The 27,306-nt window shown below is 46.4% G+C and overlaps 1 protein-coding gene across 5 annotated transcripts in view; it reads left to right on the forward strand.

Moving 5' to 3' along the window:
- The first annotated feature begins 685 nt into the window (after positions 1-685).
- The window catches only part of SLC4A4 (solute carrier family 4 member 4), a 125,175-nt gene continuing 98,554 nt past the window's right edge, over positions 686-27,306 (forward strand). For 2 of the 5 annotated variants that reach the window (XM_021529552.2, XM_021529553.3), the window contains exon 1: positions 700-810. In XM_021529552.2, coding sequence (XP_021385227.1) covers positions 728-810 — 83 coding nt within the window. In that variant the 5' untranslated portion in view covers positions 700-727. Of the gene's footprint in view, positions 811-11,170; positions 11,350-24,226; positions 24,299-27,306 lie in introns of those variants that run through there. The other 3 variants (XM_077783080.1, XM_021529556.2, XM_021529551.3) reach the window with 3 other exon arrangements.

Genomic DNA, 27,306 nt, shown 5'->3' on the forward strand with positions numbered 1-27,306 from the left:
TTTTGGTGGCAGGTGTTATCTGGCCTTCATCTGGAACTGGATGCAACTTTCCCTTCTCATTATTGCTTCTGCTTGTTGGCAGCCTGGAGCTGAAACACGAGATCGAAGTTGTGCCGTGTCCTCACATCTGCGCATGCTGCCCTGAGGTGGGGTCCCACGGCAGCAGCATGGGAGGGCATGCAGCAGGATGTGGGGCTGGCTTGTGGAGGGACCGTGTTTCCAGGAAAAACACATGAGGGGAGGGACGGGCTGAGGTGAGCGGGGTGAAGGGTCAGGTGCTCAGGTCAGCCCCAAGATGGGCAGTCTGGCCCACAGACAGGCAGCCAACACGTATTACTTACTGCGTCACTGGGTGAAGAGCTCGCCTTTCACCTGTGGCATCTGCAGAGCAAATTGTAGCAGTGGGATACTACAGTTTGTCCTGGACCTCATGCCCTCTTGTGCTGGCAGCAGAAAGGTTGGGTGTTCATGGGGTGTCCCCCGCTTTGGGGTGGCAGGAATTGCTGCTCTTGCTTGACTTTCAGAGGCTTTAATGGAGACTCTCCCACAGCCTGTCAGGCAAATGAAGCAAAATGTCACAGGGGGGAAACTATTTTGATCCCTTTCACTGGGGGGGCAGAGGGGCGGGAAGAAGTGGGTTATAGTAAATGTCATACAGGCCTGGAGCTGGAGTGTCCGTTCAAGTGGGACAGCGTTTGCTGGGCTCTGCCTCTCGAAACTGGAGCAAATGTGGAAGGCAAGCTGCTGCGAGCCCTTGGTTCTCCTGCTCAAGGAACCCATGGGACAGCTGGATCTGTGGAGGGACTGGAGGTAGGTCTGGGCAGCCTGGTTTGGGATGGGACACTGAGAGGCAGAATTGATCAGGAGGGGGTACAATGATCTCCAGTCTGAAATCATAGCTCCACCTTTTCTCTCTGTGTCAGCTTTGGTATTTCACCAAGTTTTGCCTGTTGATACGGGTCATGACCTGTATAGGACTCTTCTCAGGTGCAAGGTCTTTTGCACCAGCTCCGTTATTGTAACATGAGAGCTTTCTGGAGAATTTAAGAGCTGGAGAGTCCTCAGAAAGCTAGCTCTGGGGTTTTCACTATCCTATGCCTTGCAACAAGTCTGAAATAATTCAGATATCCAGTGGAAATCTGTCACTTTGCTTGCTTAATTGCTGGTATGTGGATGAAGACAGAGTGATTTCATGAAAATTCATTTTTTTTATCCCACGTGCGATCTGTCTAGCCTGTGCTAGCATATACAGTTACTTCTCGGATAACATCAGCCTTGTGGCTTGTTGTCAGCAGCAGCTCTTGTGGAGCCAACTTTTTGATCTGTTTAAATCATTCAGATAAGTGGTATAACATCTCCCTGGAACACTGGGATAGCAAGATAAACCACGTTCCGTGTCAGGAAGAGAAAGGCTGTGTGTCTCTGTATCTCTCAGAAGCTGTTGAATGTTTTTCTGCATTAATCTGCAGCCATAACGACCCAACTCTAACCTGCAGTTATTAATTGGGAGCAGAGCCAGCAAATGCTGCGGAGTTGGAGCTGATATGCTGAGAACTGTGGAAAACAAAGCTAAGGAGAGGAGCAGCAAAGGCAATTGGTTTGTGATAACTGTGTGTGCAAGGAACAATGAGGGACAGAGGAAGGCAGGGGATGTGTATAATGGGCTCTGTGTTTCTCAGAAAGACCTAGTTGGGAAGATGTGGCATAAATAAATCTTTGAGTCATTTCTTTTCCAAACTGAAAAGCCTCATAAATGTGTTGCCGCAAACCATTTGTATGCTGAAGATGTGCAATTTGATAAGGTATGATAGATTGTGCTCTAAGTGTGACAATAGTAAGGGCATGTTTAAACACAGTATTTTCCTTCTCCTGTGCAAAATGTTTGCAGTGGGGCAGGGGAACCAAAGTACTGGGATATATTGCTTGTGCCACAGTAAGGGAAAAGACAGGAATGACATCCTAGGGGAGAGCTTTGGGGAGTTGATCTGGGTGCTACAGCATTCCCCAAGAATCACAAGGCAGAGACCTCTGGCCATCTGCAGGGGTTGCTGCCTGGCTCAGGGTCTTTTCCCTGTCCCCAGCTGCATCTTCCACCTGCTCCAGACCTCCAGCACAGCTGTGAGGGCAGAGATGGCCAGGGTCTCTCCAGGAGACCCTGCCTTGGGGCTTTCTTGATGCCTGTTCTGGGAAACAAGAGTGGCTGTGGGAGCGCTTGGGGCTGCAGCACAGGTGAGAGGGGTGGGGAGCACAGCGCTGGCTCACTGCCAATGCCATCGCTTCTTGCCATTCTTCCTTCTTTTATTTTCTTTCCCCACCCCAAAGCATGGGAATATAGTAATTGCATTTTGACCCAGTTTCCAAAATCATTGTAGCATAGACTTTGGCGGGGAGGGGTGCTGGGGGAACCACTTAGGAATGAAAACCAGCCATTAGCTAGTACCGGAGGGGCAGGAACAGCAGCAGACTGTTACAAGTATGCACTAACAGCCTTGTAGAACAACTGTTATCCTGCATGTTTTTATGGGAGGAAAAAAGGTAATTGCATCTACATTTTTTTGATATTTGATCCCTGGTACACAAATCTTTTGAGCCTGAGTTCAGGTTGCTTTCAGCTGAAGCCTCTAAGCATAGAGGCTTGTGTCAAGTGCCTGGATTTTCAAAACCTGGCTGGAGGTTTCATGGCAGCCTTTCTTGTGGTTATTTCTGGTGCCTCTGACTGCCAACTGGAATGCAGTGCTGTAGATCTTGGGGAAGTGGAAAGGGGTGGGTGTGAGTGCCTGTATGGAGTAGGAGCCCTTAATAGCAGGAGGCTTGGGTTAAGATGGGGTTTTGAAATGCACAGAGACTTGGGGAGCAGATGTAGGTATGAAATCCAAACCAATTTCCTCATTCTGGCTATTAATATGAGACGGAAAAAAGGTCCTTTGAAGTAATTTCAAGCAGCAATTAATATCCTTTGGAATCTCCCCAGCAACTCCATGAGGAGTCTTGGAATTTAACCTTACAAAGTAAGATGGGTGGGAAAGGAGAAAGAAAAGGCCAGAAGACATTATCTCGAGGGATGGGAATACAGTATCCCTTAGCTTCTGCTGCTCTGGTATCCTCACTGCCTCTGTCCCTGTCATGGGTAGGGCACCTGGAATAGTTACACGTTAGGCCTAGGGATACCACCAGTGCTTGAATATGGCTTATGCTGCCTCTGCTGCAAGGGAGAAACAAAGGATATCAGTGCCCCAGGCTGCGTTTTTCACCACAAGCAAGGCTGTACGTGAAGACAGCATGCCCTGGAGAGCAGCTCTTGCCTGCTCCACTGATGAGCTTGGTAAGAGAATGCTCTGGCCTTAGAGGATGAGCTGGTAAGAGCCTTGAGGATGTTCCCTCCCTTGGTGAAGATGGATGGGAGCTTTGAGGTTGGACCAAGTGTATGGGGAAAAACATAGACAAAAGTTCAAGGCTTTGAGAAATGGAGATAGTCCTCATGGGCTTGTATTACTCAAATGATATGTGACATTCTCCAAAGGCAATATTTTATTCTGGAGTTGTACAAGCATAAAATGAAAGCCTGCCCTTTGACAGCACTTTTATTTTGTTAAAACGCTCCACCAGAACATGCTGTCCCAAATATCTGTGGATACTCTGTCATGCCTGAACCCTAAAGCACACAGAGCAGGATGTTGTCTCAGGACAGTCATCTCCTGTTGCTACACAAATGTTGAGGTGAAGCCTGAGTTTATTAGTTTTCAAGGCAGAAGATATTGTTTCTGCACATTTTTATTTCATACAGTGCCTTAATTTCTATTAGTCTTAAGCCGATATGCCTTGGATTTATTTTGCTTGCTGGGAGGCCGGAGAAGCTGAGGCCAGTTGGACATTTCATCTCTTCTATGTGGCATCTTGGTCCTCATGGCTGTTCTTGCAGGTCAGTGCTCCTGAGGTTTCACTGCCTGCCTTTCCCAGAGCACCAGACATTCCTTGGCCTTCAACCCCTGCTCACCAAATTGCCTCCTTCCTGTGGAGAGGAGCTTGGATGTAAGTTGTTGGCTGCAGCCTTTGCTAGGGACTGCTGCTGGAGGTAACCACGAGTATTTAATAGGTGGTTTCAGCAACAGGTCTTGTGGGCAGGTTTCTCATCTAAACTTCCTGGTGCTGTCTCACATAAAATGCACAGCTTAGTGATTGCTGAATGTGGGGAGCAACTGTCAATATCATGGAATCATGGAGTGGCTTGTCTTGAAGGGGTTCTTAAAAGTTACCTCATGCTAACCCCCTGCCATGAGGGACAGGGACACCTTCCACTAAACCAGGTTGCTGGATATGTGGCAGGCGAGGTTTTCATGCCTACGGGCTATCTGTCCAAAGTTTTTACAGTGGAGTGTGTTGCTTTTGGAAGGTTTCAGCTCAGCTTGCTTCTCCCTTTCTTTGGGAAGAATCCTAAAGATCTGAGGCTACATGCAGGGGGTATTCCTCATCTGCCTGCAGTTGCAGGAGTTTCTGCAGCAGAAGGCTGCAGAGCTGGAAAGACCATTGAAAGAGCAGCCAGCTCTCAGGGGTGCTTTTCTCTTATTTTTTGGCCTTGTTTTGGCTTGGACAACACATTTCTCCAGTTTCACTTTCACTCAGTTGTTTTTTTTTTTCTCCTAGAACGCATTGCTCTTCAAACAGCCCTAAAGTGGCAAAGCTCTTTTGGAGTTACATATGCTCCCAGGGAACTGTTGTTTGCTCTAAACTAGACTGTTTCTGTTGGAGTTACCTAACAAATAATTTAAAAGTCATTAAGTCCTCAAAGCTTTATTTATAGAGTACAAGTTTCTGGCTAAATGTGACCTGCCAATGTTTGGTTTTCAATATTTTGTTTAGGAAATGTTGATATAAAAGATGAGAGACAGAACAAGAGATGTGAAAACCCAAAGCCGTAAATGATGCTGCTGTTTAATTATTTGAAAAGAAAGGAAAACATTTCTGATGACCCAGGATAGACAATGGGATGATAAACTGAAGTTCTAGGCAAAGGAAGAAAACCCAAACCAACAAACCAAGTCAACCTATGTTGTGTGGCATGACAAATTGTGTGCTCGTTAAAAATTATCAGAAGTTGAGAAATGAAATGACAGACAAGAAAATAAGATGCATTGTAAGTACCAGCCACTTCTGGGTAGCCTTTTTTTTCTGTATCAAATGAGGGCCTGAAGAGGGAAGACATGAAAAGTTAACCAGTGGAAAGACATTTTTCACTGGGAATAAAGTCTGTATTATCACAATAGGAAAATGCTTAAATACAAAGGGCTGAGATGAACTGAGAAAAAGAAGAAACATTGAGACAAGTATGTGTTGTTTAAATTGGCAAAGTGAGGGGAAAATAGTGTTCCAAGAACAATAACCTAAATGGCACTGTAAATCAATCGATGGTAGGTTGTCTGGAGCTGAGCAATACAGATGCCCGTGGATTTACTGTGTAGTTTCCTGTGGTGGTAGTGTGATAGCTTTTTTCCCAAGTAACCCTTGTCCAACATTATCTGAGAAGACTGCTCAAGTGTGTATATGGTTGGATGAGGTAGAGAAATTGGTGATTGATCTATGTTTCTGATGGTGTATTTCAGATTTCCTGCAGTTGGCATTTAGCATATCCAAAGCCCTGTGGAGGTGTCCCAGATGGCATTTTTTAGCATCAAGAAAAGATGTAGTCTTGAATTAAGAGGGTCACAGTGACCTGCCATTCAAGTTACTCTTTCCTTCAGGATATTGGATGTTCAAGACCAGATGCTCTGTTTTGTAGAGGCAAGGATTCAATTTTAGAGAAGCAGGCAGGAAGTAGTGTACATCAGGGAAAGCATTTCTAATCCTGATGCCTGTCACCATCTGCTTGTGGGAAGTTATCTTCAACCAGAGGGTAAGAAGGCTGCTGTGTTTTGACAGTAGAAATCCAAGTAAGTTGTAATTTTTTTCTGTACTAGTCATGTGGTTGGACTTGGCTTTCCACTGAGAGTGAGTGAGATTCCTCCTCGTCCTTCCAGTCAGTGATAAAATATTAGAAGCCTTCCTGAGCTGGTGTGGAGAATCTTGATAAAAATGCTGGTTGTTGCGCTGTAAGGATTCGGTGCTCAGAAGAATCAATCTGGGTCACAGTAGAGGTGCTCTGCAAAAGGGCTGAAGGGCTTCTTGGCCCATCCCTCTGAGCTTTCTTCGTGGCTTTTTTTTTTTTTTTTTTGGCACAGGATGCCAATAGCTGAGGAATGAGGAAGAGAAAGAAACTCATCAAAATGACAGCTGGGGACAAACTGGGAAAAGAAGAAATCCTTCTGATGTAAATACTGCTCGTCCCATTTGCAGTCTATCCATATCACCCCTATCAGGTCTGTACTCCATTTTTATGTGGATACAATGAGCCTTGTGCTCAAGGGGTTTGACTTCAGCCTTGGATTTTCCTCCTGTGTTGAGAAGTAAAAGGATCTGTGTCACTTCTGATCTGCTTTCTGTCTGAACTAACTCTGAAGCAGAGAGCAGGTGATGTGTTTGAGAGCACAGAAGTGTTTCAGTCAGCTGGACTTCTTCCTTAGCCCTCTCTTTCAGAGAGGGGAGTATTTCTTGTCCCAGTGTCCCAACAGTTGGAGGTGCCGGAAGCGTGTGTTTCGGCATCCTACGCTCCGGTGGGTATTGTGGGTGTAGGAACAAACACACTTGCTTTATTTTAACAAAGCTCTGACCAAAGGCTGGTTTGGCCTCGTTCCCTGTAGCACAGGACGCAACTTGAGGCAAATGAAATGTGCTTTCTCCCTGGGCTGGGTGTTGAGCTGCCCAGATGCTCACTGCTGAGGGGACACTGGCAGCTCACCCCCCTCGAGGGGGGCTGCGCCTGGGGCTGCCTGCGGACCTGGGGGCGCTGGGGGGGATGGGAAGCAGGGGTGCTTCCCAGCAGAGGGCCCTCGAGCAGCACTGCCGGCTCCCGGCCTGTGCTCTCCTGGCCCCAGCAGCTCGGGGGCTCTGGCAGAGAGGGATGCACAAAGTATGGCAGTTTGGTGTGCTCTTGGAGGAGTGGCTCTTGCTGGAAAGATAAGGGGTGGTTTTTTAAAGAATGCAGTCCTAGAAGTTGGTAGGATACTGGCAAGGCTTGCTGCCAGGTCTGCAAAGCCCAAACCTGTGTTGCTTCCCAGAGGAGTGGAACACAACTTGGTGTTTTCTAAGCTATTGAGGTGAACATGCCATGCTTTCAGTAGCTAGCAGAAGCATTGGAAAGTACCAGAAGCAATAGCCCCAGCTGATGAAATCCCCATGGCTCTTCTTTCGCCCTGAATGAAGGAAGTGCTGTGACCTGAGCAGCTCTCCAAGTGCTCCAGGATGGCTCATAGCTCTCAAGCAGACGTGATGCATTATTCATGAGAGGCACATCAAGCATTTCACAAAAACCCGCTTAACCCTCCTGTGTTCTGCTCTGTCTTACCGCAGCTTTATGCTTTTCAGCAGTTCCTGTTTCTGCCTCTTCTAAATGAGTGAGCCAGTGGAGGGAAGTCAATGTGAATTTGGCAGTTTTTTTTCCAAGGGCCCTGCAGTGGTTTCACAGTGAATGGGCAGGCAGGGCTGAGCAGGTACTCTTACAGAGCCAGCACCCCACTGCATGTTGTTTTCACTGTTAACTGAGGAAGGGAGCACTGTTAGAAAACTTTCCAAAAGCAATAGGTTTGCTCACCTTACACCTTGACTAATCAGCTGTCAGGGAGTGCTTACTGAGATGCCTTGTTCTGTCTAGATTTCTTGGGAAGTGGATGGAAAGGACAGACAAGTCCTGATTCTTGGTGACTTGAATACAAATATGAGAGCTACAGAGTTGCTTTTTGTGGTTCCCTTGGAAATCAGTGCTATTGTACTAATTCAGCTGTAATACTAAGGAATGCACTGCAGGAATTTGTTGAGTTCAGCGGCTAAAACACTGCAGTTCCCATGTCTATGTAAAACAGACCAAAAAACCCCTGAAACCTCAAGGTCACAAGGAATCCTTGCTGTGATCAAGGATTGAGTCCTGAAAACATGCGTGAGGGCTTTTGTTGGTGTACAAAGGATTTGCTGCGTGCACAGGTGTGTTCAGGGTGAGCCGCTTTTGTCATGGTGACTTGGCATTAATGTTTGTCAGCCAAGGAAAAGATACTGAAAGCCTCTGTGATAAGTATGGCTGTGGTGTCTCTGCACCTAGATCTTTTCATTGCAATCTTTATCCTCCGAAACTTCCTGACTTAGGTAGAATTACTTCTGACTTAATCCAACGCAAATATTTTATCACTGGGTAGTGTGCACAAACCCCTGGAAGTGCAGGAGCTGCCAGTTTCCATCTCATTCAGCATCGCCTCTGACTGACAATGCTGTGGTCAGCATGAGCGGCTTCTGAGGAATCTACCAGAAATGCTGTAAGATATATTTATGGAACAACCTGCCCACAGGGAAAGTTTTACCCTAGTAGTTCCACTGAGCATGCGTGTGTATGTGTTTTCTAATCTTTACCATCAGAACTTTGCCTGTTCTCGTTACCCATACACACGTCAGACACTGTCATTGACAGTGATACCTTGCACGACCTTGCTGGAAAATGTGTTCCTGAGTGAGCTGAGTGAGGAAAATGCATGTGTCCTGGGTGAGAAGGCAGACCAGTAATTCTTGTAGAGCGGCAGGCATTTTGGTGAAGGTGGGGGTCCTGTCCCATGCCCTGTTGAGGCATTGCCTTGGCTGGGATGTTGGCGAAGGCCGTCAGCTCATCTCTTCCTCACCAAAGCTTCGTGAGCGGGACTGAAGCCAGCAGGCTCGAAAGGCAGGTTTAAACAGTCAGCCAAAGTCTTCCCAAATCCAGCTGCTTCTCTGTGGCCTGTGCAGTGAGGGGAAAGCTAGCGGGCTGTTGTGCTGAGTGACGAGCTCTTCTCCGGTTATTAAATCACACAGAGGAAAATACTACAAATGGCTGGGGAGGTTTGGCAAGGGAGCGTGCGAGCAGAGGTGTGTCAGCAGTGCCAGAAGGTACACAGATACATGTGCTGGACAAGTCCGCTCTAGCCAGCGGGTTTTATTTTGTCAGTCACAATGACAGACAGGATTATTAGTGCCCTTTACTTGGGTGCTTGTCTGCACAGAGAGCATACTCATTTTTAAACTTGGTCGAGACAACTGCCCTAGCTCTTGATTTAAGGACTTCTGGAAATGGCTCTGGTAGCGTTTTAGATGATTAAACGCAGCAATGTGATATTTGAAGACTGACTTGGAATCATGCATCCTGATAACAAAACATTTTTTTAGCCAGAAAATTCAATGCACAGGTTTAAAATGACAGTATTTGAAATTACAGCGAATTGTGAGGAACTGGAATTGGTACAGTTATTTAGGTTTGTTTCTGAAACAGCGAGCTAAGAGCCGGTTGCTGAGAAGCATCCCTGAGGTGCTTTCATTGAGGTATCACAATGCTTGCGGGGATCCCAAAACCCCCATGAGTTATCTAAATGGCAAAAAACCCCAACAATTTTCTCAAGTAGCTAACGTGTCTTTTCTTCAGGAGCTCCCTGTATTTAAAAATGAAGTGAAGTGAAGGTACAGACTAACTGGCACATCATTAAGGATTTAGGGCATGGAGACAGCAGTCCTTGCTTTGGAGCCTTTGGAAAAGGGAAGATGTACAGTTATTTGGGTTAGGACTTGAGCACACTAAGTTTTTCAACTGATGTGGTGCTCTGCTTTTGTTAACACAGTGACTGTCATTAATTGTAATGAAATACAGTTGTAAGTGATGGGAGGCACCGCTGTTCCCACTGGAAACTCACTGGCTATTGAAAAACAGGTTCTTAAAAAACTGGATTTATTAAAGGGAACAGAGAAGCCCAAGCCCTGACCCATTCATGTGCAGACTGAGATCTTCCAGGAAAACATGAAACAGCATTAGAGTTCGGTGACTTAAAGCCAATTGACTGTTCTCAGTGTCTGGGGACAGCATAGGGGTGGCAGCAGCAGAAGGGAGAGGAGGAATTTGGCAGGGAGATCCTTCTGCAGCGCTCTCGCTCTGCTCTGCAAGTGCTGTGGTTTCTGTTGCTGCTGCTTTTTCTGCCTGGCCAATGGATTGCATATTATTCCCTAGTACAGAGTTTGGATGGGTGACAAAGGTGGAGCTTGGTAGCTGAGGAGCAGCTGAAGGGGCAGTTGCTGAAGAAGGGGAGTTTTCCCCCTATGGAGCTACAATAGCCTCCTTTGTTCTCTTGAGAGTCTGTGTACTTCCCATGATGGATTGCAGTTCTGCCATGTTCCTTGTGAGCCTTCTGCAGAGCTCCGTGGTTTAAAAATACTTTATGGATCTCGTCACCTTGGCCTGGACAGTCAAGCTGAGTGCAGGAGCTACAGCTGACTGAACAAGATGTGGGATATTGGCACTTCTTCTCTTGTCCAACAGAAATCTGGAGGGAACCTATGGAAAGGCAATTAGTGTCTGTGTAGGAGAGAGAGGAGGAAGTAGGACTGGGCTGGCAAGCAAGGTGAGCCTTGCCATGCTCGAAGTTAAGGGGAAGCAACGTGTAAGGTACTATTTCCTTGGAAAATTATAATGAACTGACTAAATTATGGTTTCTATATTTTTCCTGTGGTTGTTGTTGTTGTTGTTTTAATGTTTTTGAGGTTTTTGTTTCGTTGGATTCTGTTTGGTTGGGTTTTTTCCAGTGCTACGTGCTTTTGGCCCAGAAGCGCCCAGGGCCGTGCGTTTCCAGCGGCAGGGAGCCTGCCGTGGGAGTGCGACAGGCTGCCAGCAGCCGTGGGCAGCCCGCGGCAGTATCCCGGCGGTGCCACCCGCCCCGCTCCCAGGGAACGCATTCCCGCTCCTCGGGGAGATGGCATCTCCCGGCCTGAGGCACAGGGTGGCCACGGCCAGGCCCACTCGCAGCCGAGGGTGGGGAGGTCCCGCAGCCGCAGCCCGCTCCCAGCCGTGGAAGTCCGCACCTGCCCCGACGCGGCTGGGAGCTCGGGGCGGGGAACCGCAGCCCGGCCCTCAGACTCCTCCTCCGGGCTCCCCGCCCCGGGCCCCGTGACGCCGAGCGGCGGCCGGGGATGGGATGGGACGGGACGGGCCGGGATGGGAGCGGGTGAGGGGACGGCCGAGCCCGCCGGCGGCTTTAAATGCGGGCCCGGGCCGGCGCCGCCAGCACAGCCGCGCCGTTCGCTCGGGCTGCCGCGGGTGCTCACCCGCACGGGCACGGGCACGGAGGGGCAGGTGTAGGGTCCCCGCCATGCCCCACTGAGCCCGCCCGCAGCCCGTCCGCAGCGCCCGCCCGCCGCCCCGGCTGCCCCGCAGCCCCCGCCCGCCGCCAAGCTGGAGGAGCGCCGCAAGCCCGAGCCCCGGAGGTGAGTGAGCAGGAGCGGGGGTGGAAACGCCGGGCTACGTTTCTCCCTCCTCGGTGTTTTTTCCGGTGCCTAGCTCTGCTGGAGCCAACTTTTAAAACGCTTTATGGTGCTTGAAAACTTTTTTTTTACCGTTTCAGTTAATCTTCAATGAGTTGTTAGCAGCCGCTGAATAGGAAGCCTCCTCCTTCCCAGGTTTCCAGTTTTCCACCTGGTATATGGTCGCATGGAGTGTTTTACTATCCAAGACCAGCTCTTCGCTGTTTGTTTGCCCTTTCTGTGCTTCCTGTGAAGCGCTGCCATCCAGAGCGAGAGCACACGGGGAAACGAGGATTTAACCATCTTTAGGCTTGTTCCTTTTTTCTTTACAACGTTAGTGACTAACGGATTTTTCTTGTTTGGAGCCTATCCCTTTGGCCCTCGCGTTCAGGAGGAGCATTCGGATGTGCAGGGAGCTCCCACGACATGATGGAAAAAGGCACCGGGCTCTCCCAGGAGAGCGGGTCTCGGGGTGCGTAGCGGCAGCTCCGTGGAGTCGTTCCGCAAAGCTGCTCCTTAGTGAAGTTGGGTTCCTAAGGAGCAAGGTCGGGCGCTGGGGCAGATCTGAGCAGTAGCAGCTCCTTCGGAGAGCTGCTCCATGTACTATATATAGCTACTTGCTCCTTTTGTGTCGGAGAGGTGCAGCTACTGTGCATCTGATTGACTTTGTGCCTGCGCTCCCAGCTGCTTAGGGACTTGTATTCTTGTTGTTCCTATAATGTATATATCTTCTGTTTAAAAACAACAACACAACAAAAACCCCAACCAACCATCCAACCAAAAAAACCCACCCAAAGAACAACAAAAACTTCACTAGTTGGATTTAATAAAATGTGCACAGTTGTATATATTTTATGTGGGACAGAGTACGTTGCTAAGTGCTGGTGTGATGGGCTGCAGGAATACACCTAGTTCTTATTCTGGTTGAGATGAATAGGAAATTGTGCAGAGGCCCCTTGACCAAAGCAACCTTCAGGCTCCCTAACCCCAACAACTATTGAATGAGAGACTTAATTTCCAGTCCTATGCCAAGTAATTAAACAGGACTGTTTGCATCTGTGTTTGCTCAGAGCATTGTACATAAGCTGATATATCCTAGTCTTTCCCTGAAGTGCCATTCCATGCTCAAAGACTTTTTCTGGTGACTCCTGGATTAGATGATGGAAGAGTTAATTTTGCAAAGCCTGGTTTCAGCTGGTGATTTTAGCTCTCATCAACTTCACCTGCTGCTGAGGGTTAGTGGGATTGGAAGGGCAAATGCTTGTGTAATCTGCAGGGATGCTTCTTCAGCTTCCTAGGAAGGAAACACAGACTTTCAAGTTCCAAAAAAAAAAAGAAAAATAGGAGGATTTGATTGTAACTTACCCGTCACCTCTACTGAGTGTGAATTTTACATTTTTAAAAGCGGTTGCTGGGCTTCAGGGACCTGCATTCCCAAGATTTCAAGGAACTGGCAACTGTACACTGCTGACCTCAGATGAGTGGGGGAGCAAGGTGTGGTGGTAGGGTGAGGAGGAATTATGGATTTTTTTTTCTTTTCTTTTTTCTTTTTTCCAGCTATGGGGAGGAGAGATGAAGCTTTCATTTGTGTGCATAGGGCATTCCTGGCAAGGTAACACCCTGCACTCATCCAGTCTGCTCCCAGCAAGGTCTGGCAGGATCTTCTGCAGCTCAGAACTGTGCAGGTCTTTCTCTTAAACTTCCATGTTACAATTTTAAATCTTGAAACTTCTCTGCCATGTTCCTTGTTCCAGAAAACAGCCTCATGTACTGGTGCTATCTTGTGTTACCACTTGCAGCAGGTTTTTAAGAGGAGTTTTTAAAATGCAGTGGGTGTGGGGTAAATGCTTCAGTTACCGATGTCTTAAGCTGATAAGAAAAGGTTGAATTTATGTGCGAAGTGCAGTTCAAAGAAAAACATCCCCGTGAGAAGTAAAAATCTATAACTCCTTTTGTTTTCAGATCTACCTGCTTATCAGACAGTGTGTCTCTGGCTGAAGGTTTTCTAATGCTGCCACCCTAGACAGCTGTAATTAATAAGCTGGAAGGGGTTTTGGGCAAGGTTGTGAAGGAAAATAGCTGCGTGAGAGGCTAAAGAAAAAAACCTGTTCTTATTTTTCTGCCAGTAAGTGTGCGAACAGCTATTTGCAGTCAGAGGTGCTGCTTTGCCAGAAAGATGCAGTCATAAAGGGAAAGGTGTTGCTTTGAGAAAGGAAATGCTGGGGGAAATGTGCTGTTCTGAGAGGTGGGTGCCCAAAAATGGGCTGTGTGGGTTCAGCAAGTGATGCTTCTGTGTGTGTACATGCCATCTGTTAGTGCGGATTTACTAGTAAGCCAAATTCTCTTTAATGTAATTTTTTGGATTTTATGCCGTGATGTTGTTATACACGTCCATATCGAAATAGCATGGCTTTTACTGGTCTGCACTCCAGTTCCTCCCCATGGGCTGGGAGAACCAGAGGGCTTAGAAGGAGAGTTTGAAGGTGCCTTGTTGGCGGCAGCGTTCACGGCGCTGCGGCACTGCTGGCTCCCTTGGTGCTGGTGAGATGCCTTCATGGCCCCACTGTGAGAGCATCCTTGTCACGCTCCAGCAATCCGCCTCACAAGTATTTGCTGTGTGCATTAGGTTTAGAATTTGAACTCTTGCTTTGAGCAAATTAAAAGGGTACTGATAACTTCTTGTTCCAAGTCAATTAGCTGCTTCCGGCTTCAAATCCACTTAGAAGGCTCAGAAGGGGGGGAGTGCTCTTTGAAAACCCAGTAATAGCAGTTTATGGTTAATATTGATAAAGGAGCACGTGTCTGTGTCATTGTGCTGCGTCTGGTGGAAGGAAAGCTCCTCTTTTGTGCTCCCTCAAAACATAAGGACTTGGATGGGGAGGCAGAGGTCTTTCTCTAAACTCTGTTAAGAAAGCTGTACACTGTGCGGGTTGAAATGAAAATACAGCTATAAAATGGTCAAGGTTGCAGTGAATTCCCACAGCCACTCAAAGCAAGGCTTCTGTCTCCCTGCCCTTGAACTTTGAGTCACTGTAGCATCTCGTTTCTCCTGAGTTTGCTCAGGATTGTGCGCAGTTTATGGCAGGAATGCTTTTTATTGCTGTTGGACAGTGTCAAAGACAATGACTGCACCCGTAATTGGGTGATAAAAGAGTGCGTAGCATAAGTAAAAAGCTGCAGAGCTCTTGCTTTTCAATGGCTTAATTACATTAACTGAAGAGATAAAAATGTCTTTGAATTACTGTCACACAATTATGAGTCTTTCACATAAGGAACGTATTTGAACTTGCCATAGGGACTGGCAGTGTGGTGATTTGCAGGGAAATTTATGAGAAATTTGAAAATCAGAGAAAGCTACATCTCGGTTCTTGGCATTCAGTTTGATTTGGAACAGTACATTTCTGTCCGAATTCAATAGGCATGTAGATCCATGCTGTGGAAGTGTGGCTGAGCCTTCTGAGCATGGCAGAGGAGGTTGCATAAGGCCCTGGTTTTATCTCATTTTCTCACCAGAAAAACCAGAAGAGTTGATTCCATGTCACCAATATCAGAATCCTTTGAGTCTGTGGTACAAATGAACTTTCAGCTTCTGAATTCCAGAAACGTGTGCTCTTAGGAAAGTTCATTCTGCTGCCAAAGTAAAACAGAGATTGAGGGGGGGGATTTAAAATAGATTTATTATTTATATATATATAAATATGTATGGAGGGAGGGAATATGACTGATCTATATATTTTCTACTCCCAAGGAAATGCCTTTTGTGGGGGAAGAGAATTTTCCAAGTGATTCAAATCCTAGCTGTATTATATAACTACCTTTATAGGGGAACAGGATCATATTTCTGTTTTGCTAGCATATAATAAATACTTGCTAAGTACTCTGTATTAATTCTATCTTGAAATAAGCTTTAATTTTCCTTTTCTAAGTATTGATCCATACTTCTGGCATCCTAAAGTGAGTTGAAGAACTTGGTGGTGGGAATTGTTCCATGACTTCTTTTAAGACTGAGAAATACTCAAATAACTTAATTCTGTTATTAATGATGATTATAAAAGCTATTTAATTTTATTCAAATTATAGTTAGTAATGTATTATTATTAATAATAAACTTATATGTATCTATAAATAATACAGAGCTAGGGTACCTCTTCCTTTGACCTCTGCAACGTGGCTGCTGCTCATCTGTGAGGTTGCTTATATTTGATGTGATTGTTCCCCAGGGGAGATTGAATTTTACTTTCTTTTGAAAGTTATTACAATGAGCTGGTATTACGCAAGAAGTCCTGGTGGGTTTGCATCTCCAACAAATTTTTGATTTTTTTCACACAGGAGTTATTACTTTGGTGTGTTCTGTCTTTTTCTGCTACTTTTTCTGAGCAAAACATGCAAACACTTTGATGACTGTGCAAATGTGTAATCTGATGGCAAAGATGACAACTGAAGTCTTGCGTGCCAACTACTCATCTTTACTAAAATTTTTCGGTTTTCTCTATTTTGTACAGTAAGTGCACAAACGGAACATGGGTCTCTCTTTCAATGGTGTGTACAACTTGAAGATTATGGTGTTTTCCTCGTAAGGTTTTTTAATAAATTTTTACTTCATTTTTATCACATCTTGAAGGTTTACTGAGCTAATTTCAACTCTTAACCTTGAACAGAAGGTTGCAAAAGGTAATTGCTTTTATTGTACCAGTGGCTGTATAACACTTCAGACACATTGTCAGCCCTTCAATATAAGCGTAAAGGTCTTTTCATCAAGGCTACTAAATATGAGGTTGATAAGAATGAAGCTGGGAAATAGTTGCTTGGTAGCTCAAGGAAAAGTGGCATTTGAATACATCAAACCTGTCTGTTGCACTGGAATTGAAGTGTATTTCTTAAAAACAGGAATTGGATCTGCACATTTTGCTGAGGTCTCAGAGTTAGCAAATGTGGTCATCTTGAAGCGGATGTTACCTAAATTCTTATTAAATTTGTCTAGTCTGAGCTCACTTCCCTGGCTGACGCTTTGTGCATTCAGCAGACACAGAGCACGGCTCAAGACCAGCAGCCCTGCTCAACAGAGCCGCCTGTGTATTCTTCTGGGCAGGAACAATCATCCTCAGGGGAAAATAGATGGGGCTTTGTTCTCTTGTGTCCCTAGCAAAGCTCCGTTCCAGAGCCTCGATGGTACAGCAAGCCAGCGTGTGGTGCCGTGGGAGTGTTCCACATCCGTTGTTTGACATCTCATGATCTCTTAGGTGAGCAGTGATGGGGTTTGATTGAGCAGTATTGTCCCAGCACAAGTGTCAGTGTGGCACTTCATGGAAGCAGTGCTGGATGTGCTTGTAGTGCTGATGATGGAGTCTCAGTGCAACATCACCTCTATCAGTGCAGCGACAAAGGTTGGAAATGTGGAGCTGTTGCCTTAGTCCCACAAAATATTTCAGTGCAGGTGACTTCTGGCCTTGAGGCAATTCAACTCATTGGCCTTTAAGGCTGTGCTGAAGTGCTGTGCTGGGGTGAGTCCTGCATGAGTAGTTCTACTGGCATGAACGGAAGAAATGTGTGCTGAGATAGGACAGTGTGTGGGGAGAATTCATCAAGTGGGGCCAGAGGGGTGCAGGGACAAAGTCTGGATTGCAGCCATGAGCTGTATGCAGGGTGGGGTTGGAAATCAGTGAAGGACCAGTGCAAAGTCTTGAGTGCATTTTGATAGGCGCCGGGAAGGTGGTGTTAGAGAGAGGCTGTAGAATAGAGTATTGATTTAGAGTAGAGTTGGAACGAACTTAGAGCCATCATTTGTCCACATGCCTAGCTTGTCGTTTCAGTCCCAGTTCACTTGTCAGATTACATCCTTGAAGTTTTGCAAAAGATACCTTGAATGGATATTGAAATGCTCTCCATTTCTGAGTGCATTTGTCTCTGTCGTGTTAATTGGCACATCACTGGAATGTGCATGGAAAGGAGGTTATTGTTGCCCAAGAGCAAAAACTGCTTCTATTGGAACCTGATAGATGCAATGATTCCCTGTAACTCTGTGTATACTTCTCACTCAGGATGAAAGAGTATGTTTCTCCCTTTTAATCAGTGGTGAATGATCAATTTTCTATCCCAAAGCTGGGCTTTAGAAACAAAGGCTGGCTGTCTCCCATGACATACAGCTCCCGTGTCATACAGGTTTGGAGAAGGCCTTGCTGTGTCCATTGGGCTTTCCCGTGCTTGGGGAAGAGGTTTTGCACTGTGCCTGACGAGGTGGGTGCGTGGTTCCAACTGTGCTATTCTGGAGGGTTCTGGCTTGTACGAGGCACCTTGCTGATCTTTGAGTCTGCTGGGCTTTGTGTTGCCACCTGGGCAACGCTCTGAAGTTCAGCCTGAGAGCCTGCTAGCATGGAAGGAATGCGAGCAAGCCTGGGCTCGAGCGTGGGCTTAGGCCCATGCTTTGTCGGCAAGGCAAGCCCAGGCGCCCTTTCTCGGCTATTGTGGGCACGGAGCTCCAGCCAGGATGCTCTGAGTGCTCAGCTTCATGGCTTGCTCCTATTTGCAGTAGAACTTGAAGGAGCAGGCGTGTAACTGCCGTCCTTGGACTGTAATTTAACCTGGGATGAATACTCTGGACTTGTGAACAAAACAGTGAAATGGCAGGAATTGCTGCAAAAAGAAGACCTCTGTATTTCCAAAGTTTTGCTTGGATCACGGCTCTCTTCCCTTTGCCAAGAATACAGTGTTTAAATTTTGTTGAAAGGGAATATGCTGCAAAACAGCCCTGTGAAAAAACCCCAAGTGTGTGTTCCAGTGTCAGAATTCCCTCCAGAGACTGAGTAGAGGGAGATTGTGTCTCCAGCTTTTAAAATAATTACTCGAATTAAAGATCAAGCTAAAAGAGCCGAGTTCACTGAACATTAGCTATGCAACTTAATTTGTTAAAAAGCATTGAAAAAACAACATAAGCTCATCATGCTCAAAATGTCTCTCAGCAAGTAACCTGGATGTCCCCTGAATCTTCAGAAATGTGGGAGTATAGACATTCCTGTGAACTTTAAAAGTTTTTGTAATAACTTTTCTATGAATGGGGCCACTCTTCTTGAATGAACCTATTTCTGCCTTTTTAATTCTAAGTGTTGAATAGGACACCTTTGCATTAAGTATTCTTGGTCTAGTAATGCCTTGGGTTGCTCTATTTTCCTGGAAAGGCTTGACTTGTGACTCAGTGAAGGTACCTGTGGGTTTTTGTGAAGTGGTCAGTTCAGCTCTGAATGTGACCCTTAACTTGTAATTCTCAGAAATATCTATGAAGTCTTGATCTGTGGTATCAGCCCAACTTTTCTGGCTCTGTTCCCAGACCAGTCATTCCACTAGCAATAAAAAAATGCAAGATAATGGATGCAGATAACTGGGATTTAATATTACTGTAGCCATTTCCCGTTTACCTTTAAACAGCCATGTTGCAATTAGGTGCTGGGCATAAAGCCCTTCTTTGTTAACAGGTGTCTGCAAGAAATGTGTGACTGATGACCGTGTCTGGGTTCAGCTGTGGTGGCTCTGACAGCTTAAAAAAGGAGTGGAAAAGCTGCTTGTGCTTTTATGAATATGTATTGCCAAAGCCAACCATTTCAGGTCCGTTACAGAAAGTTGTTTTCCCAAGGCTTCTTGTGAAAGGATGGCTGCCTCCGGTGTTTTGGGCAGATGCATATGGAAAAGAGGATGAAAGCAGATAGTGGGTGATTACCACGAGCTGTGGGGGATTCCATCATGTCCTCATGCATGGCCGCTGATGCTTCAAGGTGTACCTGCTGCAGCATGGGCCTGGCCAGATGCTTTGAGATGTACCTTCTCCAGCCTGGAGTTATCCTTTGAGATGTCATCACAGGTCACAGCCTGTTGGCTCCAGCTCCCACTGTGGTTGCAGCCTCCCCAGGACAGCAGCACGGTAGCCCTGCGCTGGGCCCCGCCAGCCCAGGCACGTCGTCATCATTGCTGTTATCAGAGCATTGCCAGGCCCAGCGGAGCAGCCTGATAAGCACCACGGTGAGCACCGAAAGCAAAAGCTGCTCCTGACGAGCTCTAGGCACCATATGCAGCCAGGCAAGCGTGCCCATGGCAGGAAAGGAGCCTGCTGATTAGTATCCATACAGCTATGACAGCTGTGAATTCCACCTAGCACATTCCAGTCAAATCTGCCGTTATTTTGAACCCTTTGTGCCCTGTACTGGACGCCAAAAAGGACCGTCCCGATTTAACCCCAGCTGGAAACCAAGCGCTGCACCTCTGCTTGCTCGATCCCACAGCAGTAGCTGCAACATTGGTGAATTCCCATTTGTGAATTGTGTGTTTCCAGCACACATCCAAGCCGTAGCCCTGTACTAGATACTGAGAAGAAAATTAGCTGTACCCCAGACAGAGCAGCACAGAATGTTATATCTGCTGTTGTTCTTGAGGGTGCCTTTGAGTTTATAGTTCCTAAAGCTGAAGTAGCAACTCTTGCTTTATACAGAGTTCTAGAGGAAGAGGAGAGAGAGTGTGGGACCTGTAAAATATTTTTTATAGCTCTTGCTCGTGTCAAAACACTATTGCTTGAAACCTAATGGGTAAAGGGCTGAATTGTACAAGCACATGGGAAATCTGAAGAGAACATTTGAGGAATGTCTGGGAAATTCATGTTTATGGACTAATGATCAGAGGGAGCCAACTACCATGCAGGGAGAGGAGCTCATCGCAATGGAAGAATTGTATAAGTGGTGGTAGAGGAGGCTGAGTAGCCTTCCTTTGATAAAGGAAGATGCAAGTGATCTTAATTTTGTAGGTTTTCTCTATCCATAGGATTTTTTTCATAGTCCATTCCTAGAGCAGATGAAGTTTTCCAGCCACCAAAAGAAAGACTGATGGCAAAGTCTCATTTACTCTTCTTTTGCACAACTCTGCTTGGTCTTTTGTCCAAGCTCAGTAATCATTATACTGGTGGTTAGGTTACTTTGGGGGCCACAGGACGTCCTGCAACAACGCTGCTTATCAGCATAGCTGTGTTCCTACCAGTTTTGTCCCACAAGTTGTTCTTCCAGACAACATTGATGGGTCACAAGGAAGGAGTTCAGAAGAAGTAGCTGTGAGTACTTTCTGGCAAGAGATTACTTTTGAGCTCTCGGGTTGTTGTTTTCTTCACAGTCTTGTTTTAGGCTGATATGAGTAAGTCTATTTTGAGCTGCCCTTAAATGGATGTCACGTAGAGGACAGTCTTGTTAAAACTTGGGAGTTGCCTGCTCAGCAGTTGGGTTCTGCGCTCTTAGCCGTGGTTGGAGGATACAGTAATCGCAGCTTTAGGGCACTGAGAACCAAATTAAGAACCTGACTCTCCCATGGAGCAAAATGCCAGTCCTGAAGCAAAGACATTTTGCTGGTGAGGTGAGTTGAGCATTGCTAAATGGATTGCCTTTATGCTGGATCATGCGTTGTCTGCTCATACCACTCTGCTTTTATGCTGCATCATGTCCGTCCCGTTGGAGCTGGTGTCCTGGTGAAGGAGCCGGTACCACGCTGCATCTGCTGACTAATGCCAAGAGAACGCGATCATGTGCCCCCCGCCTGCTCTGGGCCAGACTCTCATTAATGACTAATTGGTCTGCAGGGCTGAGTGTAAAGATCACAGGCTGGGCCTGCTCTTGACTGGTGTCACGCGCCCGAGCTGAGGTGTCGAGTGGGTCACCACAATGTGCTGCTCTCGCAAGCTGCGTGCACAGAGGGGCAAGGGGCACCTGAAGGTGATGCTTTGCTCCGTGCCCCTGTGACCTGCTCCCTAGAAGTGTACAAAATCCCCCTTTGCTTTCTCTGCAGGCTCTGTCAAGTGTGTGGCTGTGTGGATGAGCTCTCTGTGGGCTAGTGGCTGTGTCAGTGAGGTTTCCCCAGACTGTGTTATATCCCAGTGGCTGCCAGTGCTCTGGAACAGGTGTTTCCTACCAACTTGCCCCTCTGTTACCATGTGAAATTTTGAGGAGGGGAAGTTTTCCTGACTGTAGGTATAATATATAGTATCACTGGTTAATGATATTATATATTATAATATAATTAGTTATAATACTAATATAATTAGTTATAATATCACTGGTGATAGCCAGACACCATGCATATGGTTGTCCCAACAGCCTGATCACAGCCCCCAGAAGACACAGCAGATGCTCTCCCAGGAGCAGGAGCACAATCTGTGGCTGTGTGGAAGGGAATTGTCACTTGCAGTTGTGTTTCTGCTTAGTGATCCTCAGGGGTATCACTTGTGAGGGACCTGTATCCTTCTGGCTCTGTGGCTTGTGCTGGTGTAAGCAGTGTTTTCTTGAGCACTTGGCACTCTTGGGAGACAGAATGGCCACCCGGGTCCATGCTGCTTTGGGCTGTGACTGACTCTTTTTTGACTGGAGCTTAAATTGGTGGAAGTGATGAAATTATTTTTTTCAGTTCAGTCTCAAGTTATAAAATGGTTTTGCATTTCACTCCCCTCTCTCCTGTCAGAAAACATTTCTTTATCTTCAGTAAGCTTCCATTGGCTTGTGGTTTTGTGGTTTTTTGGGGTGGTTTTGTAGTTTTTTGTGTTTTGGGTTGTTGTTTTTATTTCTTCTGGGTTTAGGTTGGGTTTTTTTTTTCCTTTTTTTTCTTCCCAGTGCAGCCACTGAAGGCAAGAAGGGCATTTAGTTTGAAATCTGCCTGTTTGCATTTCTGGCTCTCAGGTCTGCATTAGTGTTGAGTGTCTATTATTGAATTAGGTTTTGATGCATGCACCAGGACCAATGCCAGTGACCTTCCTCAGCAAAGATTTTGTCTCATCACCCCTGGGAATGGTCACCATAAAGTCTTCTGCATGAACAGTTGGCACTCGAGTGAGGATGAGGTCCAAAGCCCACTGTTTTTTTTTTCCCTTGTCTAATATTTTTGGAGTCCTTTCTTCTGCCTGAGTCTTGAGTGTGTGTTGGCATTTGTTTTGGATGGCTTTGCCCTTCTGTTTTAGTTTTACAGCTGTATGCTCTCTCCACGCTCCTTTGGAGGTGAACTCAAGTGGTATCACATCTCTTCTTACTTTGGAGCAGCTGCTCCAACGTGGAAGAATTGCAATTTTACCGAGACCATCATCTAGTAACCAAGTAAAGTTTGCATAATTTGGGGATAAGTGCACTTTGAGAAGTTCCTGCTTGTGTAATGCCATGCAAGTGGTTAAGCAGATTCCCAAAATGATCCATGTTAAAAATATCCTTTATGCTAGATTATGTTTTTGAAACCAGCATATTGTGAATTCACGTATCGCTTCAGAATGCCAAGAACTGGATCAGAAACGCTGTGCCTGCACTCTGGGAAGTGCTGAGAGTGCATTAGCTCCCTTGGCTGCTTCAGATATGTCCAAAATGTTTTATACAACCAGGCTTTCTGCCTCTGCCAACCAGAGCTCGAGTCTGGATTGTGCTGGATCAGGTCTTGCCTGTCCTTGTTGCAGCAGCAAGCCAGCACATGCTCTGTACCCATGTTACCATCAGTGGTCCAGAGATTTATGATGCTTTTAGAGGGGCTTCAACATCTTGGAGGTAATTGGTGGGACAATATGCAGCTCTAGGAGTTGTACACTTGACAGTCAGAAGCCTGAGGGAAGGGAAGAGCTTCAGACTGTAATTACAGAGGTGAAATTAAGCTATGAGCTGGTCTCACACCTTTTGTGTGGTGTGATTGCTATGGAGAACTTTCACCCCAAAGCACTCGCAGGAGAGGACAAGTGCAGGAGCTAGCTGCTTGCTGGGAAGGCAGGATTGAGCGTGCCAGGTTGTTTTCCCTGGAGAAAAGCAGCCCTGGGTGAGTGGTGCCAGTGGTGTGCTGCCCCACCCCTCATTGTACACACTGCCTGTTCCTTTGCTCAGTGGGAAATGGACTTAAAACACAGCACTGCCCAGCCCAGATAACTCTTTGCTTTTAGACACGGGACCAAGCTGCCCACTCTAACATCCTCGTTTACAGTTGGGCATTTGCCTCAGGATCAGCCTTCCCATGCCTTGCTTTTGGAGGTTCCAGGTGAACAATATGCAGCAGATGGTGAAAGTTTTCTGCAGCTGTTGTTTCTTTGTCCAGGTTTCTCTATAGGAGTATCCAGATCTCCTGCACTTTGAAAATTGTGTGCTGAGCTGATGTAAAATACACATTTGAAACGTTGCTCTGCTTCTTAGCCCATGGTACCTGCTCCTGTGTGTGTGACTCAGCACACTTAGTCACAGATTCCTCAAAAAGAGCTCTTACAAGAGGCTGGAACAAGGAGCAGCTACTGTATAAACCAGCATTGGTTTCAAATAGACACATGGTCAAGTAAGAAGTTGCCTCTCAGGCATAAAACTGTAACAAAAATATTGCAGGACATGACATTGTTGTGGTAATAAATAGCCAAAAATAGTTCAGATGCCACAGGCTGGCTTGAAATAATAATTTTTAGGAAAAATTCAGTACTGCACATGGGTTTAAAACCTGATGCCACTCTGCCTCTACAGAAAGCTATTTTTGTGATTTCTATTTTTCCATTTCATCCTTTCCAAAAACAAAGCTATGAAAATGTCTGATTTATGTTCTCTTCAAACAGATACATTCATAATATTTGCAGTCCACAATCGCTTCTTCCTGTGGATTCATCTCATTTGATTCCATCCCCTTAAGCTCCTGCCAAAGAGCAAGCTTGAATTCCTTACAGGGTGTCTCTGTACCTTTTCCTGGCTGTAGCTACATGAAATACAGCAGATGGATGTGGGATGTGTCAGGAGCCATGTGCTCGACAGCAGAGGTTCACCCTTTCCTGCAGAGGGGCTTGCACTGAGATCCTGCAGTTCTCAAATGAAGCTGGAGTTCAAGGCAGCCTTCTTCTTGCAGAGTCACCAGCTGAAGAGGCAGCTGACCTTATCAGTTTTTATAGTCACGTCATTTTATGGTAAGTCATTTAATCACAATGAAGCAAAAGCTTCAACTGTTACGCCTACCCTGGCATCCAGTGACAGTGTTCCCCTTATATTTCCCTGTGTTTTGATAGTGTTACTTTATTGTTTGTGCAGAAGAAAGCTGTAGCTTCATTCACTCCTGATTGTTTTTCCTAGTAGTTACTCTATTTTTGGAACCTATCCAACTTAAAGAGTTCTGAAGTTGTTGGAGATCAAAATTGAAATCCAGGTGATGGAACTTATTTTGCTATTGTGAATGCAAATGATTCTTATCTTGGTTTCAGGAAGGTGCTCTCGCAAACTTCACCTATGAGTTGAGATAAAACATTTAGAGTTCTTGACGTTCCAGTCTGTAAGAGTTTTTGAAAACAAGATTTAGTCAAGAACTGAGACTTCTATTTAAATCCTGTCACGGGGCTTAATTTCAATCCCTGAGAACACCTCTGTAACGGGAAACATTTCACCTAATGAGGTGACTTAATTGGGAATTTATTTGGTTTATAAATATTATGCTGCAAGTTCTTTGTGTGCAAAGCGGAGGGTTCTGTCCTGCTTTGCTCCGGGTGAGTACAGCCTTTTGCTGAGGAAGCTTGTAAATAAATGCTGCTTTAGAGCTGACAGGGGAAAATGCATCCAGGATAAATTTGGCAACATGTTCCAAGAGTGCATCAACCAGGCTGTGCTGAGTATAGTTAGAAGCTCTTTTTTTTCTTTTTTTTCTGCGTGATAGAGCCCATATGCAAGTATGTGAGAAAACAAGAACACATCAGGGCCCTAAAAAGAAATTGGTCACATTAGGTCTGTTTATTCATGTATTTGCATATGGGCTGTGAGAGCATCAGCTGGGACCAAGTCTCCTTCCTGGTTTCCTGTTTACTTGGCCACTACAATTGCAGTGTCTGAATGCTTCACAGGTTGCAGAGAGAAGGAATAATGTTATCTCTGTCTCCCTGAAGCCCACTGACAGAAGCAGCCTGTTTGGCTTGCTAACTCATTCCTTTTGGGATGCACATACACATGTACCCACACACACTTGGCATCTAACTTGGGTGGCTTGGTGAGGGCACTGGGTGTCACTGGCAGGGAAGCCTTTGGTGGCTCTTCTCTCTGCTCAGGTCCAGGTCCTGTCTGTGGGAGCCTTCAGGTCTGGCTATCCATCTGTGTTGATCCATCTGCATTTGAAGGTTGGATGATGCTGCTTGTCACAAGTAGTGTTGGTTACACCTGTGGGAAGCAGTGTCGGGTTGTGGATATATCCTACCGGAGCAAGTCTCCCCTTTTGTGTTTGAGAGGTATGTGGTGAGGGGGAGCAGTATGTGGTAGATTCAGGGTAAACCTTGTGGGATTTGGGACCTGCCAAACAGCCCACGATGCCCCGTGCACTGTAAGCTTGGGTGTGTCTTTTCTCCTGCAGCATCCCCATCCTTGCCTTCCCACTCCACTTTGAAAATGGTAGTTTTCTGAGGAAAACAGTCTTGATAGGTCACTAGTGCTGTGCTCTGTGAAGCAGACAGGGTGGTTGACTCTGCACACTCAGGAAGATCTTTCCCTTGCCTTTCCTGGGAGAGTGGAGAGCTTCCCCACGTGTGCCTGGCAGAGCTGTGGCGCAGCGGGTGCCGTGACAAGCGCCCCGGGGCTGGTAGCTCCCACCGATCCGCCGGGAGCCCTGCTGCCGGCGCTGCTGCTCTGTGACCTGGAGCTCTGCCTCCTCCCTCAGCCCTTGACCCACTCCACGCCCCAGCTCGTTGGGCTGCTCTTTAATGTGACTTTCTCACGGCTCTGTGTTACGTTGCTCCAGTTACGGAACTGGCTCCATTTTTTTTCCTTGTGCAGTTCAGAGTTTGCTGGGGTTTCTTCCTGATTGCAAAAGCCGTTGGAAATGGGCAGAATTGTAAAAGCTTATCAGCGAGCAGTAACTCTCCCTGCTGGCTCCCCAGCTCTGTTAGGCATTTTATTCACTCCGGCGAGTTGTAACTCCGCGCAACATCTCGTGTTGCCACATCAGTCCTTTTTATTTACGCCAAACACCACTTTCCCTCTCTCCAGCCCTCAGCCTTCCAAGTTTGACAGCTCTGGAGCGGAGCAGCCGGGTGGTGGCAGCACTCCATCTCCCGGGGGTGCTGGCAGCCGGCCTCTGCCTGGAGTAGCACGGGAGCGGTAACTCCGAGGTTACTCGCTGCTTTGCACTGCCTGGAAGATGCAGTGCAAGTGTTTGGTGCTGCAACCAGAGACCTGCAGGAAGAATTCATGTTGTGATGAGCAGAACAGATGCTGGCAGATGAGTGCAGCCATTAGCAAGTCCGGGCTCCCTGCTAGTACTAAACGGGTCTTGTTCTTGCCGAGTAGCTGGGCAGAATATTTCAGGGAGCTGTATCTGCCGGCACTTTGCAGGCAGAGCAGAGTTGCTGCTGGCTGTTATGTGACTCTTGTTCAAATCCTATTGACACATAACATCATTTCTAAAAATGTTTGGCACTGATCTAATCATTGGCCCAGAGAGACCAGTTACTCAAGCAGTTTGTGTTTTTTTCACTAGAGCACAGTCTGTCAGACCCTGAAAATAGAAGCCCAATATTTTTTAATTTTTTTTTTAAGGTTTGTTTCCAAAAGGTTGCAGCAGCAGTCATGAGGATATGGATCTAGACAAGAAATGCCTGAAAACCCCTTTACCTTCCAACAAGGAGTTGGTAAACCAGGTTTAACTGACAGCACATTTCTCTTCTGAGGCCCTAAAATTTTTTCCATGCTTTCTTCTTTCCAGTCTGTGTGTGCCTTCCATGGGATAGTAGTCTTGCTGCAGTGCTTCACCAGTCTTCCCCTGCAGACTCAAGGGAAGATTTTCTTGTTGTTCCACATCGCTATCTTTTTTTTTCTTTTTAATTTCTGCAACTTCCATTTCATGGTATTTGAAAAATTCCAGGAGGCTGAAATAGTTTCCCCATGCAAACTGGTAAAGGATGTTTTCTTGGTAGATTTTGGCCCACAGAAATCCTGTGATAAT

Source organism: Lonchura striata, chromosome 4, assembly GCF_046129695.1.
Source record: "Lonchura striata isolate bLonStr1 chromosome 4, bLonStr1.mat, whole genome shotgun sequence".
NCBI classification, from domain to species: domain Eukaryota; kingdom Metazoa; phylum Chordata; class Aves; order Passeriformes; family Estrildidae; genus Lonchura; species Lonchura striata.